Below are 22413 nucleotides of genomic sequence, written 5' to 3' on the forward strand. Positions count from 1 at the left end.
CTCTGCATACCAGCCTGAGCCTGCATACGTCAACAGGAGGCTGGCTGGAAGAGCCTCTGGAACTGATGTGTGTGAGTCTGGGTGTGTGGGTGTGTGTGTGTGTGTGTGTTTTCGTGTGTGTGTGCATGGCAACTATTGTGGGGTATATTATCTATCATCTGACCAGAGCCTAAAATACCAGATTAGAACATTTGAAGGAACATACATACATGGTGCTGATACTGAAATTGGAAATTGGTTAGCAGAGGCCTGACTTTGAAAAGCAAAGTGATGCAAAGAGCTAACTCTTTTCTGACACTGACAGACTCACACATCTCATTATCAGCGTAGTTACTAGATGTTTAGATATTTATCTCGCTCATCAAATATGTGACTTTGTGCTGTATGAGGTTGCACCACCGTCTCCGCTATCAAACCCTGTGGTAAATCATAATCTCATGATCTCAACTTTCTTTCTTTCACTGCTCTTCCTTTCTGTGTTTAAACTTGTTAGCCTTTTTTTATATGACAGACTTTTAAAAAAAAGGTCAGAGGTGAACGGGGTTAAAGTTCAGATAATTTTAACTTGGAGTGCAACATTTAAGTGTAAAAGTAGTGCGCAAGACCCAAGAGAATGCCGCTGTGAGAGTTGGCAGCCATCCCCCCCCCACACACAAGAAAAAAAAATGGATGAAGACACACAAAGTGTTTCTTTCTGCTCTTGGAGGAGCTGTAGTACACATCTTCCAAAATTAAACAATGCATTGCATCAAATTTATGTTACATAGTTTATCCAGCTTCCTGTGGAGAGGTGGGTTTTAAAGGAAACACTGAAACGAAACTGGACAACTTTCACATAAAATAGTAGCCTGGTAGCCTACTGGGTAAGATGCATGCCACATCGTCTCACCCCTCATTTCTTATCATCTCTCCTCTGTCCCATCGTTAAAGCATATCTCACATACACTAGACCTCTAAAGAATTATTTTTTCTTCAAATCATGGGGAAATTTTGACAGTCATAGGCCATAAATCCACATTCACCATCATCAGCCTCTAAAAACACGCCAGATTTCTGCAAACAATTACACTCGAAAAACATCCTTGAAACACTTATAAGTATTGGAAGCAGGTTAAATGATTCCCAAAAGTTTTCACACAGAGGTTCTGTTGCAATACAAAAACACAGGGATGTGTTGTTTTTCAGGCCCAGAAATATCTAAGATTCCACTCGTAGACAAAATATTGTGCAGGGTCGATCCTCAGCAGAGCTATTGAGTGAAAAGCTCAAGGATATTTGCCCTCTAGGGAAAATTTAGTGCAAATATCTGCAGGATTAGCACACGCTCTGTGAGCTCTGACGCAAAGACAGAGGGTACAACTATGCGGGGTATGCACCTGGCCCAGACCATGTGGATCAACCGAGTGTGATCGCACCTGGGAGACAAGCTCAGGTGAGTTTGGAGAGCCTGTCACTCACAGTCCTGGACGCCCCACGGCAGCCTGCCAGTTTAGATTTAATGCCCCGTTTGGATTTTAACCTGAGCTCCCGTTCTGAGATCTGCTCTATATAAACATGCAACCACATATTCTACACACTTTTACGAGTGTGTGTGTGCGCGCACAGACACACGCGCACGCGCAACACACACACAGGCGGATTATCTTGGATGTTTACAGGACGACTCTTGCACAGATCTGATAAGGCTTATCTGATCCGAGAGCACAGCTCATTAAATCATGTGTAAGAAACTCTCACGCACCTGTGTGCTTGCGTAGAATACATGTGTGTGTGTGTGTTTTTTTTTTTTACTACAACCAGAAAATGACTGCAACATATTTACTGTTTGTTTTGTTTTGCAAATGAAGTTGCAAATCTGTATGTTCTTTCACTAACACAACTTTCCTTCCTGAGTTTTCATCCTGCACAGGATCCCATTAACTTCTACCAGCTGTGGAAAGTAACTAAGTACATTTACTCAAGTACTGCACTTAAGTACAAATTTGAAGCACTTGTACTTTACTTGAGTATTTCCTTTTTATGCTACTTCATGCATCTACTCCACTACATTTCATAGATAAATATTAAATAGTACTTTTTTACTCCACTACATTTATTTGCTACTTAAAGTTACTTTTCAGATTACAATTTTACATAAATAATATATGTATTAAATTGTCTGCTCTTTTCTTTCCTTTTTTAAAAATGTGTTATGCACCTTGAGCTGCATTTGTGCTGTATAAATAAAGTGTATTATTATTATTATTAAAAAAACATATGATACACTTATAATATGATGCAGTAATATTACTATTAATCTACCCAAAGTATCTAAAATCGGCTCTAAATTGATGAACTACAACATTAAAATGCTCTTATATGTATGTTGTTAGTGATAAAAACAAACAATATAATATACTATAATATTATATACTATAATAACACGTCACAACATAATGAGTAATTTTACTTTTGATACTTTGAGTACATTTTGCTGATAATACTTCTTAAGTAACATTTTGAATTCAGGACATTTACTAGTAATGGAGTATTTTTAAACTACAGTATTTCTACTTTTACTTACATAAAGGATCTAAATACTTCTTCCACCACTGGCTTCTACTTGTTTGTTTGCACCAAGTAAACAAAGAAAAACAGTCAAAGATTAAAATGGAAACATTACTCTATTACAAAAATAATGTATCGTATGACTCATTCTAGAAATGCATACCACACAAGCCTAAAAACCTAAAAAGCAGTGGCGCTCTTGTTTCAGTTGTTATCCTCAGTTCAAAAGGTAAAACATCAAAAAAAAAAAAAAAAAAAGCGAATAAAAGCAGCAGGATCTTCACTTGATGTTTCTGTCATGCAAAACTTCATTTGAAGATGAAAAGAACAAAAATCTAGTTTTGTGTTTTCTTTGAAGCGTTAAGACCTCTCGGGGGGAGTTTGATGTGCTCTTTAAAAGGAGACAAACAAAAATTTTTTTTTTTGTTGGAGAGCGAGAGAGAGACAGCCTCTTTAAAGCTTATTGACAATATCTGATTGATTGTGTAGTGGACTGTGTTGTCATGCTATGCTGTGTATGGCTGCTCCATTCAGTCAGATCAGATCTACCGCCCCACCTCCGTGACGTCACACGCCTTACTGAGCGTGCCAGTACTCCGAGCTAACAGAAGATGCCCGCATACGCTGGCACGTTATTGTCGCATGCGTGATAATCTGGCTACAGCAGAAACAGAGCAGTGATGAGGCGACTGATAGGCAGCAGCCGGGCCGCTAAGGAAGAGCTGCTCTACTGAGTTTGCAGAGGAGGAGGTGAGAAGAAGAAAAGCGATAAGACTGCTGTTACATCTCTAGGTCTGATTGCCGGTAAAGCACATGGTTCTGAGGAAAAACATTGAGCCACAGAGCTTTTTTACTTTTTTTTTTTTCCTTTTCAAGTTAAATTTGCAACTCAGTATCACATTCAACAATCTCTCATCAAAGGGAGACCTTCTATAAATACATTGCATGGAAGACTGGGATAACAGAGACATGTCTCTCATGATAAATTCAGATTTTTTCATGAGTACAGACAGGCCTCCATCTATTGTACGGTTAATTAGTAGGAATTTTCACAAAAAAATGCCCCTTTTCTTCTTCTTTTTTTTTTCTAGGGAAAATACCTCCAGGAACAAAGATTCTTAGCATGTGTGTGTTTGCGTATTTATGTGTTTGCAACCTCATTAACACTACCACATAAACGTTGCAGCTAAATACTAAAGATCGACTGTGAAGCGCTGTAATTACGCTAATATAACTGCAACAACTTTTTAGCTGCAGCTGTTGCTTCCGATGACCCGGCATGCTAAAATGGCAGCTTAAAGTCCAGCTGTGAAGATTTTTTTTTTTTTAACAAGAAAAGAGCAAAATCTGTAAATGGAGACAATGAATCACATCACACACGCAGACCTCCATCTAAAGTTAAAGGTTAGGCGGCTCAAACACCTTCAAATACATGTGGTGTGCTTATTTGTGGCAACAGCGTAAATAAACAAACTTTCTGTTGCCTCCGACTTTCTCTGCGATTGCTTAATTTTGCATTACACAATAAAATGTTTTGTTTCTGATGATCAAATGTCTCATTTTAGCAGCCGAGAAACAACTTCTGCCTGCGATGTGACGTTTGAGATGCTTTCTTGGAATTTTCATACAAGCAAACTAAATAAAACATTTAAAAACTTTTGACTTTTGTGGGTTTACCTGACTTTGACCAACCGAGTGGTTACACAGTGTGAAACGTAACCACTTCCTACTGAGTCACTGCCAACTGATGTCAACCTCAAACTTATTTTTGTCTTTTTCTGACTTCCCTGTTTTTCACAGGAAATTTGTGGTCATATAATATCAACCCAATCACCAAAGTGCCATCATTCAATAAGAAATATGTATTTATACAATAGTGCAGTGACTTTGACCTGTCAGCTGAGGTTACAGGGTGAAACCACTTCCTACTGAATCATTGCTAACTGAACCTCAAAGTTATGTTTGTCTTGTCTCTGACTTCTTTGAAAAACATGACATGTTGAAATTAAAATTTAAAAATGTTAGAAATTAAATTACGCTATCAAATTAATTCCAAAAACAGTGTTTTACATTTACATTGCGCTGCGTTATATTTACATTCTGTAGTAGTACCCTCTAGTCTGTAGTTTACTAGTAAAATGTTAGCCTTGCTAGCTGCATGGCTCTGCAGATGGTGGTGTTGGTCAGTCCACCAGTTTGATCCAGGTCAACATCTTTTCAATGGACAGATATTCATGTTCCCCAGAGGATGACGTCTACTGACCTTGGTCATGCCCTTGACTTTTTCTATGGTGCCATCAGCGGGTCAAAATTTCAATTTGCCCTTTACACAGATTTATGAATAAATACCTGTGAAACTAATGACATTCCAATCAAGCTCCGCTATACTTTGTGCTAATTAGCAAACGCTAGCATGCTAACAGGCTGCGCTAAGATAGTGAACCTGGTAAATGGTATAGGCTAAACACCAGCATGTTAGCACTGTCACTGTGAGCATTTTAGCATGCTGATGGTTGCATTTAGCCCAAAGTACAGCGTGACAGAGTCGCTACCATGGCTACAGACTCTTAGTGTGTACTCTAAAACTAAGGTCTGTCATCTAATTTCTGTCAACATGGCCTAAGGCACTCAGAAGACGAACTCTGCAAGGTGACAATTTATCCTCAGTGCCACACCTCGCATGCCAACAAAACAGTAGCACTATAAATAAACACATTGTTTTTTAAGGGACAGTCCTTCATACCGTCATACAAAGTTTCCACCGAAATATAAAGCTGTTGGGTTTGCTGCGCGGCCAAATCGGTGGTTTTCTGACATCACAGGGTGCATTCCTGCACAACATGTGACAGACTGACTGCAACCATGCCATAAATCATCTAACAAATACGCAAAGACACCATAAACCAACACAGGTGCTAAGCAGGAGAATTGGTGGAGGGAGTGGAGGAGGACGAGGAGGAGGAGGAGGAGGAGGAGGAGGGGGGCTTTAAGTTAAAACCACAATTATGGACTTTGTGTTATTTTTAGAGCTTCAGTCAGAGAGCTAGCATGTAGAACAAAAACAATAACAGAAATTCCTGTAGCACTCAAGCCACAGACAAACATGTTCTCATTTCCTTCTATCCAAACCTGCGTGAGTAATGTCAGACCTGATTCATCAACCCGGCATCACAAGCTGAGCCTAAATACCAAACACGAAACTAAATAAAAGCGAGGGAACCTAAATTAGCTTTATGACCGTGGAGGGAACCCCCTGTACCTGGTGATCCCTGCACTATTGATATCTGTCAAAACAATATTTCAGAAGAACCAGTTTTTAATTGATCCACCCACACACACACACACACAAACACAACCCCCCCCCCCCCCCCCCCACACACACACAGAGGCCTAACCTCAACCTCTCAACACACACACGCGATGGCATACTCTCAACAGTGACTCACAGCTATTACCTGACGCTATTAAGCGTTGTGAAACACTAGCTGGGTAACCCTAAGAGTCACACAGCGTCAGTCCCCGTTTCCTCATCTTTTCATGCTAATTCTTTTCCGCAGACAAACACAGACTAAAAGCTAACGGCACAAGTATGTTTGGATATGTCCAGGCTGCATGTGACAGGCGATCCGTCATGCTCACTGTACATAAACCGTTGGTGTGCACACAAAACCCCTCACAATAACTCAGGTCAACATGATAAGACACAAGATAGAGGGGGCTTCGTTACACCAGGTGACGAGATAGCAGAGCCCCCCCCCCACCCGCCCCCTCCCCGGGTCAATGTCATTCACGAGACGTGCTCGACCCTGCGATAAGGAGGGCCACAAAAAACCTGCTAGTTATGTAAAATGCTATCTAAACATTGCATAAAGGTGAGAGGTGTCTGGCATTGTTGGTGTGATCCCTCACCTGTCTTATGAGGAATACACTCGTCACGTGACGTGCGTGCGTAGGCGTAGGAATGTATTTTTCCATCCAGTTAATCTAGAGCCGTTGTGGCGTGGCCCTGCGCTCAGAGGCCTTTGTCTGTCTGGAGCAGCTCACAATATAAACTATTAAGTATAAACAAGCGCAAGACCAGAGTCCTCCACTCAAGAGTCAGGCCCTGGGGATTGAGGAAAGACCTTTCAGAGATACTAGATTATGTGATGTTTGACATACCTGTCACTCCAGACAAAAAAGTTCACTCTAAGATCTGTGATTTTTTTCCTTTTATTTGTTTTTAGGTGTGACTAAAACTGGAGGTGCTTGTGTTTGGGGGGGGTTGCACTTATTATTCAAGTCAGGTCAAGTCCATTTTTCAGGGAGCAGATTTAAAAACAAATCTTTTAAGAGAGAAAAGTTGCAGAAGGGCGCAGCAGTTAAAGCCTTTTTGGATGAAAACATTTTTAAAAAATGAAGACAGAAGATAAGAAATCATGTAGTCATGATAAAATTTGTGCAGATCTGTTAAAAGATGAGTCCTCAGACATGATTTGTAACTGCTGGTAAAAGTGGAAGGACTGGTTGTGAAAAGTAAAACTGTTTCTCAGTTTGGGATGACTCGATACTCAATGTTTCAGATAAAAGTATGAGATAAAAGTACAAGCCACGTTCGAGTTAAGTTTTTCCACAGAGAGACCTGGCCAAGAAGCCAATATAATCACTACGACTGAGTATATATCCGGTAAATATGTGGCCTTTTACACAATGGAAGTGCTTTTAAGAGTCATTTTTTCCCTGCAGAGTCAGTTCAGTAATAAGTTGTTTTTTAACACAGGATGGTGGGAGAAAGAGAGACATACGCACACAGTTTGGTAAAAGCCATACAAGCCCGTACAAACATAATCAAAATACTACAAGTCTGACTGTTGGGGTGAAGCCAAAATGTGCTACTTGTGTAACTTTCTGCAGCCACACTGGAAACATTGTTCTGCTGTTGTTCTGAGACTTCTTCCTTACATAAAAATTATCACGGTGCAGTGATTACTTTTTGCTTTCGTGAAGCGTAACTGCATATTTAACCGTTGCTCTCCGGTCCGTCCGCTACATTGGAAAAAAACCTGGGTGATTTTTATAAATGCTGAGGCCCAAATTACACCAACTCCACCCATATGATGAACTAAACGCTGTTTCAAAGACTTCGCCACACTTCCAGTATTATAATTATGGTGGTGAAATTTTATATTTATTGCCAGAAAAGAGCAAATTAAACGTTGAGCCAAAAAAAAAAAAAAAGAATCAGCCTTTAAACGCTCATCATGTGTAATATGTGTATAACTGTAGAGTGTAAAATTACTGGTGTCAGTAAAGCTACGGCCCTGCATGACCCAACACCACTATCTGTGAGACATAGAGCCCATAAATGTTTTATAATAATAATGAAGAATAACAAAAATGTTAACAGGTTTGGCTGCAAAAAAGCTTCATTTTTCATGCAAGGAGATCTAAATGTATTAAGATCCTGTTATTGTTTATTCAACGTCGGTTTTGAAACTGTCCACAGGTCATAATTGGAATTCGCTGCTCTCTCAACTACATTTCGAGTGCTGCTAAAATCATGTGCTGAAGCCCAAAAAGTGGAGTCAGTCTTTTTTTTTTTTCTCATTTGTTTGCGCAACAGCTGTAAATATGAATCAGATCCTCATGACATCAGCAGAAGTTCAGACCTTTTGCTGTAAGACACAGAGAGCTCCTGCAATAAGGAGATGCAGGGTTATGATTACAACAGCAGGCCTCTCAACCAGCGCTCAGTTCCCTCTCTCACACATGGACCACCTGGGTGATCTGTTTATGGAAGTCATCCCAGCTTCTGGCCCTGAGCACATTCGAGCTATTCATGCCTCTTTTGTTTAAAGAAAGCCAATTTATAAAGTCTACTGCACAAGCAGTATGCAGATTAGAAACAGAGTGACTTGTCCAATCAGCCCAATGCTTTCAATATGGACATAAGGCAGCTCGTTCCTATAACATAACCACCAGGACATTAAAGGCTTATTTCACTGTTTTGGATTAACATCATTCCTTTGGTAGATTACTTATAAGAGAAATCTCTTGAATCTCCCAAAAAATGTTTCTGTGCTCCCAGAAGAACATCATGTAAACTTTGAATCAAAAAAAAAAAAAAGGAGGAGCAGGTATTGTGTGTGTATGTTTCGTGCGAGGCCAAAAGTGTTTCCACAGGTTAATTTGTAGGGAGCAGCTCCCGCTGTTATCATGTACTGCAGAGCACTTTGTTTTGCTCTTGCCGTGAAAAGTGTTTTCGAGCTAACCCAAACACAGTCTATAGTAACAGTGATATTATCTACCTGAGCACGCGGGGCCCACCTGCGGGGCTCTGACACAGCTAGGGAGATGTTTTACCTCGTCTGCACGAATGGGCCCAGAGCAGAGGAGGGAGGCGGGGGAGGCGGCGGGGTGGGGTGAGGGGGGGCGTGTGGGAGGAAAGACAGGGGGAGGGGGGAGGGAGGCGGGACGGAGGATTTTACAAGCTAACACGCATGATGCTGTTTGGGCAGGTTGAGCCTGCAGACTCGCTGACTTTTCATCAGCTAGTTTTTCTTTGCCTTAACGGCCACACTATAATTAATCAGATGTCTGGGTTGGATAGGCACGCAAGGGCTGGGTTCAAGACCTTTTGTTTGGATAGATGCCTGGTCAGGTGTGTAGCTGTTACCGCCTGTTTTCTCACAACGCCTTTCAGAGAAAGTTCAATTAGAGTGGTATGGGAGCGACTCATCTCCTGACATGAACAAGCCTCACAGTGCACAGCAATTATGGTTTTTTTTCTTCTTTTTTAGCATAATTGGAGATCATTGGACACAAGTGTTGCAGAGGCGTACACGATTAACTGACACATGAGTCTATTTATACCTCTCCTAACCCCTCGGTGAACTCTTAATTCTCCCATCTAAGCACTGAAATCATTCATATCAGCGAAACCGTAATGGTGTAACAGTTTCTCACAGCGAGACGCAGACTGTGGCGCAGCTGAAGGTGACTGGGATATGATCACAATGCATTAGCTAATCCTGTATTTCCACCGTTATCATGGCACTTACCCATGACCGCCCATCCCAGTCAACAAGCAGGTGATGCAGTTTCTGTCTCTGAACTCTTTCTCTCCCCTCCATCCACCTGGCAGTCCTGATGGCCAAACCTGTTTCTCTGGCATGCAGGGGGAGTAAATGATTACGTTCTCCGGCCGGATCTATTTCAAAATTAAACAGGAGACATAGGAATTGTGCCAAAAATCACATCGAAAACATCAGCGCCCTGGCATATGGGTGGCATTCATACCAATTGCTGATGAGGTTTTATTTGACTGATTTGATTGAAGTCATTTCATCTTTTTTTTTTATTTTTAACTACAAATTCCTTGAAAAGAACAAACGCCAACAATGAATTTAACCCTAATAACGAGTGTGATCTGTTCATCTACAGCCTGATATAAGCACAACTATTAAAAACATAAAAACATAAAAGGGCAATACAATGTGACGATCACGTGTACTTTATCCTGAAACAAATATATATATATATATATATTTACAATCTATGGAGAGTATCTGCATAATAGCCAGACATACACTGCTTTGCTTGACAAGTTGAAACTAATAAACTACACTGACTATGTTGACTGTAATGTAATAATATGCCCCCCAAACAACTACATTACTGCATAACAACGGAGTTCTATGATACAAAGTCAGTTTGACGCTACAGACAGACTCATACTTTCAATATGTGCAGTGAAATGCATTTCTAGAGGATGAAGAAAAAAGAAATATAAAGCGTCAAATTTCAAAGATAAATTAGAAATATATGCAATATAAGTATGACAATGTATCTTTTAATTTTAGGGAAAATGTACATATTGCACATAAGTAGGCCAACTATATAAAAGCTTTGTATATGCTCAGAGACAGACGCTCATCATCCTGATGCCCTGAGGGAATATTTCTGAGTCTCTATGTGTTTGACTTATGATAGTCATAAAGATCAATTCATACTGGTTTTGGCCTTTTTGATGGTATTTGTAGATAATGATTAGAAAAAAAGATATATAACACCAGTCTTAACCTTTAATCAGACAGTAAAAATCTTGGATCTTGAAATCTTGGATTCAAACTTTCGAGGATCAGAGATCTACATGTGACCTATAGTGTTCGCGTTGAATATTTTTAATACATATCGCTTTAGGTAAGGGTGTCTTATATGTCACACTGTCAGACAAGTTTAGACAGTCTGTCTGTTCATCTGTGAATACACTGAGCATGTTTTATTTATAGTAACTGTATTCATATGTCATGTACAGACAAGCTGAGAAAACCAATCAGAGGTTCCTTATGTAGACCAAACATTATTAGAAAGAAATGTTTTAAACTCTTATTTACAGTGGCGTACACATACTTTCAATGAAGAAGGCACAAAAACTGAGAATAGACTGTATTATAGTTTTATTTCTTACATTTTTTCTACTGTATTTGTGTGTCTGAATACTAAATCATTATATTTTACAACCTTGAAGTGTTCTATAATAATATTTTGAGTGATTACCATTAAACATTTTTATAGGCGTCAGTGTTATTTCTCTTGTAATTTGTGTTCCTGGTGTCTTTATACTTATCTTTAAACTGACAACATGATACAAGGATATCATAAATGTGGGTAAGGAGAGTTTAAAATGTGCTAAACAGAGACAAAAATGAATGCATAGAAAACCTGGACCCCAGAGGGTTAATATTATGGGATACGTTCTACATCAGATGGGTGCTGGGGTTTACTGTGCAGCCAGGCAGCTGCTGTTTGCTCCGGTGGATCAATGCTGAAGCGGAGGCAGGACACATTACAACCCACACGGCCAGCTGGAGGAGATTAGGACTCCCCCCCCCCCCCCAATCAAACTTCCGATCCTTAATGATATTCATTTATGAATTATCACCAGATCAATATCTAATAGCACTTTCTACAAACAGTAGGATCCCTGGTTTCTAATTACTCTTGCAGTGAGCCGTGTAAAGTCTATAAAACTGAGAAATTCCTGTTTTTTTTAAAAATGAAACTGGTGCATTTAACATTTGATGCTGCAGTTATGAAACAAGGATCAGTCTTTAGTTTCTCAACTTTTAAAGGTTGGTAGCTTCCATGAAATGTGGTAGACATTATGTTTGTATGCTATCATTTCCTCAAATATGGGATTAGATTTGTTTCTAACTGAACAAAATGTCCCAAGAATCAAACAAATAAAATTCAATTGAAAGTGAATAAAAACATTTTGAAACCAAAAAATGACCTCAAAGAAAAACACAATAACAATATAAAAGAGCTACATTTGACTACAATAGTCTCCACTTTTCTTTCAATCATCAGATTTCTCTTTTGTTGTCACTTTTTTCAGTTTTACTACTGAATTTTCAGTCCCTCATCCAAAACCTGGATTAAAATTGCAATGGGAAAAAAAAAATTACAGCCTCTTCTTACATTCACAATCATGTACTCGATCAATGACCAGCAAAAGGTCATATATTAAAGAGTCCAAGATTTAAGCCTGGGATAGTCATTTTAAAAACTGTTAATTCTAGTAATACTCACTGCTGAGCAAAAAGGGGTTAAATATAACCCACAGACTAATCTTATCAATCAGCGAGGTGTTTGTTGAGGTTGTCTGTAGGATAATTCCTTGGTAACTGCTCAAAATCAGTGCTATGTTTGCAGTTAAAGCCCTCGAGCTAGATGTTCCACCTCTCAATCAAAGAAATAAGAGGGGCGGTTAAGGTTCAAATAGTGCAAAAATAGCACTACGGAGCCCCGCGGTAGGTTGAGAGGCAGGCGAAGCATCTCGTGCAAACCACTATGCGTGAGTAGAGTGTTTGGATCCTATTTCAAGTTTAGACAGAAAAGGGCTGAACGGCTGCCAGGTAAACAGTACAGCACAGGTACTGATTTGGCCCTGTGTTTATGCTAACACAAAAACAGCCTACAGCACTGCTGAATGGAGGTCCTATCAGCTGCAGCGATAAAGCGAGGTGTCTATGGCTGAGATCAATCATTGCTCCTTTTTCTTCTTTATCCCCTCCATCCCACCCAAACTCCCTCCACGCCTCCCAGCATGGCATGTGAGGGGAGTCGTAGCGTGTGAAGAGTTCAAATGGACGATAGCGGCAGATAGGGCAAGTATCGGGCTTGTGTTGCCCGCATGGCTGAGGTTCACTAACAGGCATGCAGCACAGTAACATTTTGCAGGCAGGATTAAGGGGTGCACTCTGCGACTGCCCGGATGGGGGTCATGTTTTGAGTTCCCGTAGATTGCAGACCGCAATCTGATAGGAAGTCTGTTTAAAGGAAGTATAATATGCACATCAGCTCATGCATATTCAAATATACTGTACATGCAGAGTTAGAAAATTGGCTAGAAGAGGTGGAGTGAGCAACCAGAACTGCACTTGGGATGATCAGAGGGAAACTTGGGGTCAATGGGGACAATTCAAGAGGGGCAAATGGGCAAGTCAGACCCAGCAGCTGACCACGGTGCTTTAGGGTCACACAGGGACCAACAACAGCTGCACTTGGGCTGACCAGAGGGGCATCCTGGGGTCACTTTGGGACTAGATGGGCATTTGGCTTGACCACAGGGAGACTCATACCAACCAGTAATGCACTTGGGGTGACCAAAAGGTCACCTTGACTGACTTGGATGTGAACTTCGAGACTTGAGATGCATTTGAAAACAAGACTTTGCACTTGTAACAACACCACACTCTGACAACCGCAGGCCCCTCTGGTGTTAGGGCAAAAGTGGAGCATGGAAGTACGAGTTCTGCAAGTGTTCAAACATATCTCGGTTTAAAAAGTTTTTTAAAACGTGCAAAGCAGAAGCGGCTGGGGCCGTAACCCCCCCTCTATGCACACTACTTATTAGAAGTAAAATATATTGCATGTATTAAGACACGGGGGGGGGACCCACAATGACATCACTACCTTTGCATGTGAGATGTAGGCCCTTGCAGTGCCAGGCTGCCTTTCACCTTTGCTTCACCTGTACTTCACCTCTTTCCTTAATTACTTTAATTACACCCTTGTTGGCTTCGTTTATTTATGTATCTATTTTTTTTCTCTCTGTTGGTCTGGCAGGGTGTGATCACCTCAGGTAAGAATGTAGGAGAACCCAAAATAGCAACGTACAGCTGCCAACTGACTGCAGGATATGCTGCTCCATTTTTATCAGATTTCATTTATTAATCGCTGACACAGAAGCAGCAAAGATTTACGCACATCAAACCACACTTATGAAAACTCTGTGAGTCACTGCATGTACTGTATTTATGTATGTGTGTATCAGGTATCCAACCATTAATTTTTTTTTAATGCTACAAGCAGAGCCTGTGACTGCAGTCGACATGGAAAGTTCTTCTGTTATGTATCAAAACTGCTTCGTGGGAACTTTTTGTTTGTTACCGCTAAGTGTTCAGGTGTGCCTCTGATTATACGGACTGGGTGCCCCCCTGCCATTTATCTTCCAAAAACACAAAGGTATGATTCTACAGAAGCGCAACAAAGCAGGCAGCAAATGTTTAGAGGGCCGCATTGTTGGGTAATTACAGTAATCACTGTTCGAAGAATAAACTAGATGGAATGCATACATCTCACTCTTCCATTTCGCTGCATGCACAATCTCACACTTTCACACCCACACCTGAGCGGACGCACAGCGGCAGACAACTATACACCCACGTACACAAACCGTCTCGCAGGTGCCCACTGCGTCGAGCGCAAGAATGAGTGGAATTGATGTGGAATGTCTGACTTTTAGGGTTGGCTGTGAAGTAGACACATTGCGGTACCTATCCGTGCGCCCCAATGAAGCATGTCTACTATCAGTGGCCTCTGTCAGAGACTAGATCTGCTGCAGGGAATCTTGGGAATCTCAGCTACGCAGCGCCTCTTGTTGCTGCTGCTCCCTGCCCTGCTCACACACAGCCCATACTTTGTTTATACAAAGACATGGGGGCTGGACACCCTTCACTCACAGAGAAGAAAGAAAACAAAGATGAGATACAGGTAAGAAGTCATCCAGAGACATGCAGACAAGGGTTAGCGTGTGAGCACAGACCGCCGCAGAGGTGGGGCTATTTTTGGAGCAGCGAAGGATTCACCCGTTGAATTTACATTACTGGAATTCCACTCATGTCAGCACTTAAAAGAGATTTCTTCTGCTCAAAGGAGACACTTTAAATCTCGATAGGTGAGCTAAGACAACAAGGTGCCAATTTTAGGAGACAGACGTTAACAGGTTATATAAGCATTATGTGTTTCTCTAGTCTATTGAGGAGCAGAAGTGACTTCTCCTGACCTTGTTGACCTCGCAATCAAAGCAGTTAAATAGCGTTATGTATATCATCTTTCATTATAGCGTTAAGGTAAAAGATGATCCTGACCTTCTCAAATGATGTGACCTTTTAGTAAGCCTTAATCCAAATATCCGGAGAGAAATGATAATATGATACCTTATTGATCCCTGGAGGGGAAATTGTCTTTCCACTTCTGATTTTAAATTGCCAAGTGGAAGATAAAAACTGAAAACAGGTGTGCTGCCTTTCACACCGATTCACTTCAGCACAGGTGTGTGTGTGTGTGTGTGTAGCCGTCTTGGCAGAGTAAGTGAAATCAAATACAGCCTCATCACACTTCTACAAAAATAAATACACGCAGGCAGACCTACCACCAGCAAAGCGGTGTAAAATTCTCTTTGTGCCTTGTCAGAGTGTTACACAGCAGCGGTGATAATGATAGCACACATACTGCTGCTTTCTTCAGCTCTGGTTTTAAGCTCACAGCGGTCGGCCCTCCTGAGTTTCAACAAAAACATTTTGGTTTCAACTCTCCAGCTGCTGTAGCAGCATCCCGGTGAGAGAAGAGAGCAGTTTCCAGAATCTAAATTTGATTAGAGGATGTGTGACGACCTTTGGTTTGTCTGACATTCTTTCTCCCGTCACAACTGACACTACAAGGGTTTCTGATATAAGGACTCTAAATGTCAGTTTATGATGTACCTGTGTTCCTTGAGTTAAGTGGTTCACTGTCAATTTACAGAACAAGGGTAATGACCTGTGTTTACATTGAGTAGCAAAGCAGTAGTGAGATTCATTTGCATTGCCTCAAAAAAGGAGGTCAGAGTGGTGAACCAGTGTACAAAGTGTCTGACTTTGACACTGAAGACACAGCCTCATCTTTCATCTCATACCAAAAATAGGAGTCATTCATTCCCTGGAGTCAAATCTTAGTTGCCTAATCTCGAAAGAAATCACAGAGAGAGTGTCTTTGTTCTACAAATACTGGCTCTAGATCAGGGACCGTCGCTGCCATTAAGATACTGAGGTCATGTCATCAGGTGTTAGCAATCATGGCTAAGTTTACATTCAGGAAGATAAAAAACTTACACTTAATCTGCTTTTTTGTTTGTTTTTTTTGTCTGCAAGCAATCTCAAGTCAAACTCAACTTGCTATGGCTTTCAACCATATCACACGGTCTTCATCAACGGAATGCATTTTGTTTAGTTGTCATGGAGACGAATCTGTTGACATGCCGCGGTATGATTTCATTCATACCATGTAAAGACATTCATTAGCAAATTTAACTTCTACCGAGCTCGTCCGTCAACAGATCCGTCTCCATGGCGATTTAGCAAACTCCAACGGCTGATGAAATCCATGTGATATGGTGGAAAGCTCCGGAAAAAAAAGGCAGACCTTGAGTTGAGATACCTTTCCGACTTAATCGATGAGCTTTGTTGCATATTTTTACTAATCAGATGAGTTCAGTTTAAACTGGGCAAAGTTTGTTATGTAACTCATCAAAATCAAATCTACTCTGGTATTTAACATGAAATGTGACAAAACTTGTTTGTTGCAAAAAAAACGAGTCGCCATCAGGCCTCAGCAATTAACCTACTTACCCTACAAATTCTCTCTCTCATATAACACACACAAACAGCTCTGGATACTATAAGATCTTTAATCGCACCTGTCGTGTGCTTCCGAGCAGATAATTAGGTGATAAAATTTGAACATGTAGACCCACAAACCAATCAGCATGCAAAACTGATCTACTATCAGGAACAGACTGGTAGGCAGCATTTAGTTTTGACCTTATTTTATATCTCATTGGTATCATTATGAAGTTCATGTACTTTCATGTGGTTTTTGTTCAACATCATTCCCAAAATGTATTACAGGATCACTACAAATATATTCATAAGGTGCACATACATGAATATTAGAGCACACTGAGTTCAACCTAGAGTAAGTTCTCAGGTCTCAGCTCTCAAGTCCGAGCAGCTGAGAGGAGGAGGAGGAGGAGGAGTGCCGGAGAAGACAGTTTAATGATTATCACTAGCCGGAGGCCAAGCTCATAACTCATGTTAACTCTCCAGCGTCTCTTTGCATCATCGTCCGGGCTGAAAGGTGCTGACAGGAGAAGAGTTAGTGGGACAAACATGTACGGGTTACAGGCGTCAGTTTACTTTAAAACCTGTTTAAGTAGCTGCTGTCACTATACATTGGTTTATCAACTGTAGCTTAACTATAACATCTGCAGACAAATCTGATGCAGCATTGATTAATGAGTCGATATTAAAATGTTGGTGTCACCAAACTGTGATGAAATGATGCACAAACTTTAAAAACACTATTGGTCCTGAATGTTTGTCTATTGATTCCTGATTATTGTTGTTTGATTATGGCCTCTCTCTAAGCCGATAAATGTAACTAAGCTATTTTGCCAGCAGGGGGTGTCTTGTGTCCATTTTTGTCATTATTTGTTATTTTTAACAAATATAACTAGTTGTACTTACTGCAAGGAAACTGTAACAACAAATTTTTAGTTTTTATAGTCATTTAATTTCTTTTATTCTTAAATTTTGAGTTATTTTAAATGGATTTAAATGGTTACCTATTGTGGAAATGCCTTGTCAGCTACCAGCCAGTGTTATTATATATTATCAGCAATGGCCAACTGGGCTAACCCGCTAAGCTAGCAAACTTCATTCAGTCGTGTGATGTCAGTAATTGTTCTGATGGTATGCAATTTGTTTCAGCCTCTGGTTCCTTGTACGGGAGACTCCACTGAGCGTGTGCGGAACGTGGTTTGGTTTACAGTTTACAGAGTTTTGCTAGCTTGTTGTGCTACATACCGCAGCTTCTTGACTTTGTACTACATTGTAAATTTCTCAAAAAACTTTATTACAAAGGGGAGGGTGGGGGTTGAATTCTGGTTATAGAGCCTCAAAATCTGTTGGTCCGGCCCTGGCTGTCCTTAAACATTTGGAGATTTAGACTGACCCGGAGCTACATGGTTTAAACCGGACTGAGTTACTAATTTGTACAAAAATGTCATTGTTACTATATGCAAAATCTTAGAAAATGTGGATTCAACAGAGCCTTTTTAAAAGCAATGAAACAACAAACAAAATTCATAATATAATCTAATCAAAAAGTGCTGTATCCTACTTAAAATAAACCCAATTTAGCTCCACTTATACCGCTGTTAAGGTCACTGGGATGCCCCTATACAGACACGTTCACATAGGTTAATTACTGAGGGAAACAGAGACTGCCTTCCTTCAGTCTTGCATCACCAGTTCAAATACAGAGTGAATCACTTGTTTTCCCACATAGGCTTCTTCTGCCGCTCCGGTGTTTCTTTGCATGCAGGTGCAATGGTCTTGTGAACTTTACATGACCCTCCTCACATTCAATACCTGTGTTATTATTATTATTATTTTATTCCGGGCAACCCTCTTGCTGAACCTGATAGTTTACATATCATTCATTGTGCGTTACGTGGAACTCTTCCAACCCCAATCTCTTTTATTTCAGTTTTCCGTCCGCATTACTTCCCCGTTCCACCGGAGCGTCGGTGGAGGGTGTAACAGGTTAAGGTGAACGGCAGAGAAAACAATCTCTCTTTTCTTTTTGTCAACAATCCCCCGAAGCCTGTCAACAATCCCCCGAAGATTTGCTGTTTTGCGCAAAAATGTGCATTTTCCCTACATAAAAATCTAAAATCTAAGTGGTTCTATCACTTCAGACTACCACAGTTGTCCTCGAGCAAAGAAACGAAACATTTAAACGAGTCCAAGATTATTATTAGTAATAGAAAATGCATTTAAACTAATCTTTCACTCTTTAAAACACATTTCTATTAACCCTGGAGTCCAGATTTAAATAAGGAAGGTAATAAAAGTGTCTGTACTGCTCATTTTTCAGTAAAAGTTGACCAAAATGGGCATTTGGCGCAAACCTAATGTCACCAAAAGTTCAGGTAACCGCTGCAAATAGTTGATGTGCACATGCTTCTGTGTCTTTCATCACCATCACAGCGTGAACTGCTCATGTAACTCCGACACTTTGAAAAAGATTCAGATAGACAGACAGACTTGGCTTAAGACTAAGTATTTTTCATACCTGCCCTCTCTCACCTCACTCCCTCTCTCTGTGTGTGTGTTTTTTTTCCCGTCACTGGCGTGGCACGGTAGCGTCCAATTGTAAACATACATATAGTTATATCACTCAATCGTTTCAATGGATTCGCGCTGGAAACCCCGCCCGTGGGCCGTCCCTAGCAGAGGCATTATATTATAGCAAGACAAGCGTGTCTCCGGAGACAGATCTGTGTTCTGCAGCTCCAGACTGAGGCTCAGGGTGCCTCCAGCGCTTCAGACGAGCCTTTACACAAACACACAGACATTTCTGCTGTCAGGACTCCGACACCTGCTCTGCTGCTCAGCTGAGACAAGACTCTAACAGAGGAGACACTTAAAGCTGTTAAAGAGAAGATCGTCCTTCTTTTTTTATTTTGGGAAAAATGAAACTTGAAGTTTTCTCTGCGCACCACTTCGTGCAGAAGCCGCTGGAGTTGTGCATGGACGCAGAAGGGGGAGTCCCCTCTCCTCTGTCCGGGGACGAGCTGGGGTCGGACGGGGACTGCGTGGCCAACAGCCCGGCACCTGTCACTCAAGGCGGCGACGGCAGCAAGGGGAAGCCCTACACCCGCAGACCAAAACCCCCTTACTCCTACATCGCCCTCATCGCCATGGCCATCCGGGAGTCCAGCAGCGGCCGGCTCACTCTGGCAGAGATCAACGACTACCTGATGAAGAAGTTCCCGTTCTTCCGCGGCAGCTACACCGGCTGGAGGAACTCGGTGCGCCACAACCTGTCACTCAACGACTGCTTCCTCAAAGTGCTGCGGGACCCGTCCAGGCCCTGGGGCAAGGACAACTACTGGATGCTCAACCCGCACAGCGAGTACACCTTCGCTGACGGGGTGTTCCGCCGCAGGAGGAAGCGCATCGCCAAGAGGCCGTCCAAGGAGCAGGAGAGCCCGGACATCCTCAGCGAGGACACCCGCCTACCCGCACCGGAGGAGAGGGTGGGGGCCAAGTTCTCCAGCTCCTTCGCCATCGACAGCATCCTCAGCAAACCCTTCAAACGGAGGGAGGACATCCACGTAGATGCAGAGACTCCCGGCCCCCGGCTCTACTGGCCCCCAGGGGCCCACATACTGCCCTATACTCTGAACTATCCGGCACAGCACACCTACCTGTCAGAGGCGGGGTACAGCAGCATAGAGCCCAGCAGGGATGCACTCACATACCTCCAGCAGACAACACCGGGCATGACCGGACCCGAGGCCGCCCCCCACGCGCTCAAGATGCCCAATAAGGCGCATGGTTTCCATATAGACTCTCTGCTGTCATAAAGCACCCGGACTGCTGTCAAACTTGTATGTTTTGACCCATGATGTGCACTTTTGTGGGCGCTCTTAGCTTTCAGTGCTTTAGCTGTTTATGTGTGGGACTCTGCCTGTCTCATCATGACTACTGTAAGTCATTTTGCAGTGAAAAAAAAACAAACATGGCGTGTTGTCATTATAGATTTTAACTGTCTAGTGACTAAGCAAATAGTTGCTGTTATCGCAGGACATTCCACTGTATGTGTGTATGTGTGTATGCGTGTAAGAGACGTTTAGAGAGAGTGTTTGTATTCATGTATCCATGGTTCATTGGTCATTTCTACTGTATGACGGCAACCAAGTGCCATGTTGAAACATAAAACTATTAATCTATTTATATTTTCTTGTTTTGTATGACCTGCTGTATAAAATATTGTTGTAAATAAAGAAAAAAAAATATTGACTGAGCTGCGGTGAGAATCACGTGGCTGCACTAGAAAACGCATGGAAATGCCCGATGTTTTTTTTTTTTTCCTAAGATTGATTCATGCATGCCTATTTTTTATGAATAAAAAAACGTGAAACAACGGGACGAGATGTTCATTGAGTTATTAATCACACACGATCAGATGCAGGTGAACAGATCAGTGCTGATGGGGGCGGAAGTGTATTGGGCCTTACACCTGTTCAGAGGAGAGACACACAATAGGCCTGCGGTAGAGTTTACTAGAGGGGGGGTTGACACTGTTAGTCTTATAATCTTTAGAAAATTAACTTTTAAATATAGGCTACAGTATGTTATATTAGCCAAATCCTAATTATAAAATGAAACCAACATACTGTCTTCTCATAGAGCTTCTCGTTACTGACAATCAAATATATGAATATTGGCAGATAGCCTGTTAGAGGAGGGATTTCTGGCACAACTTCTCCTCCTGCAGGTTCACGGAGAAGGTAAAAAGTTTAAAGAGGTCAAAACTCAGGCAACACCTGTAGTATAAATTGTAGTAAAAAAATATTGTGACTTGTGCTATTTCACAATTAGTGTTTTGACCTTTTCAAATAGGAGCCTGTTAAAAACGTACAAAGAAAGTCGATCTATTGATGATCTGAAGTCAAGAAAACAACCAGAGAAATATGATAAAACTGAATAATTACATAATAAAGGTTAATTATAAAATAACTATTAATATTATTAGTAGTATTTATATTATTGTCATTATTATATTACCCTATTATTATGATTTCACATTAAAAAAACATTAGCATTATTAGATTTGCACTTTATTGATGCAGATTTTGTTAAAATAACAATATAAATGTGTCACACAATGTCAGATATTGAAATGAATCAGTGTTTCTCATTTTTACGTCGTGATCAGAAACACAGTCGATCAACAAATATTTATAATGAACTGAGGATAAAAAATGTATAAAGATGAGATATAAAACTGCTCCGCAGTGATCTCATCTATCACCAAAAAAGATTTTTATTGATACTGAAGTATATTTTAGAAAAATAGTCCGTTGTTTCATCCACAAAACTCTGAGTTTCTGTCGTTCAGAAGCAGATTCATGCATATTCAATACAAGCTGTAAAAACACACAAACACGGAGCTGCAGGTTGTTTACTGTCCGCGTCCGGAGGAGCTTTCAGTTGCTCTCCGCGGTCCTGAAACAGACCCCCAACCTCAAAAACCCAACACCGTCCAGTGACGATGTAAAACCTCCACGTGTTGGGTTGAAATGAAAAAACACGATCTGGTTACTAAATTTACAAGGTTGAGATTAGTCGTGCAGCTTTTATTTAGTTTACAATATTTGGTTTGACGTCACACAGGCTGAAGTTCTCATCAAAATGATGCTTTTTAAATAAATTTTAGGCTATTAAAAGACAAGGTGATTAATTTAAAACCAAAATTAGATGTCATCATTTATAAAAAAAACCTGCTCTTATAATAATGACGCCACAAAATTAGAAAGAAATTAAGATTATTGACGAGATTAAAGGAAAGCGATGAAATTACCTTTAAATTCTCTGGTTGAGAAAATAAAACAGATGTTGAATAATTCAGGTAATCTTTTTTTAAACTGTGATGACGTTTTGAACAGAAACTCATCTGATGCAGTTCGACTTATTTTGACTGTGAAGC

At 40.9% G+C, this 22413-nt stretch overlaps 1 protein-coding gene across 1 annotated transcript; it reads left to right on the forward strand.

The window, feature by feature from the left end:
* Positions 1-19072: 19072 nt before the first annotated feature.
* On the forward strand, positions 19073-20848 carry foxq1b (forkhead box Q1b). The gene has a single exon (XM_044361873.1). The coding sequence runs from the start codon at positions 19391-19393 to the stop codon at positions 20285-20287; it is 897 nt and encodes a 298-aa protein (XP_044217808.1). The 5' UTR covers positions 19073-19390; the 3' UTR covers positions 20288-20848.
* The last annotated feature ends 1565 nt before the right edge of the window (positions 20849-22413 follow it).

The sequence above is a fragment of the Thunnus albacares genome, chromosome 9 (assembly GCF_914725855.1).
Source record: "Thunnus albacares chromosome 9, fThuAlb1.1, whole genome shotgun sequence".
NCBI lineage: Eukaryota > Metazoa > Chordata > Actinopteri > Scombriformes > Scombridae > Thunnus > Thunnus albacares.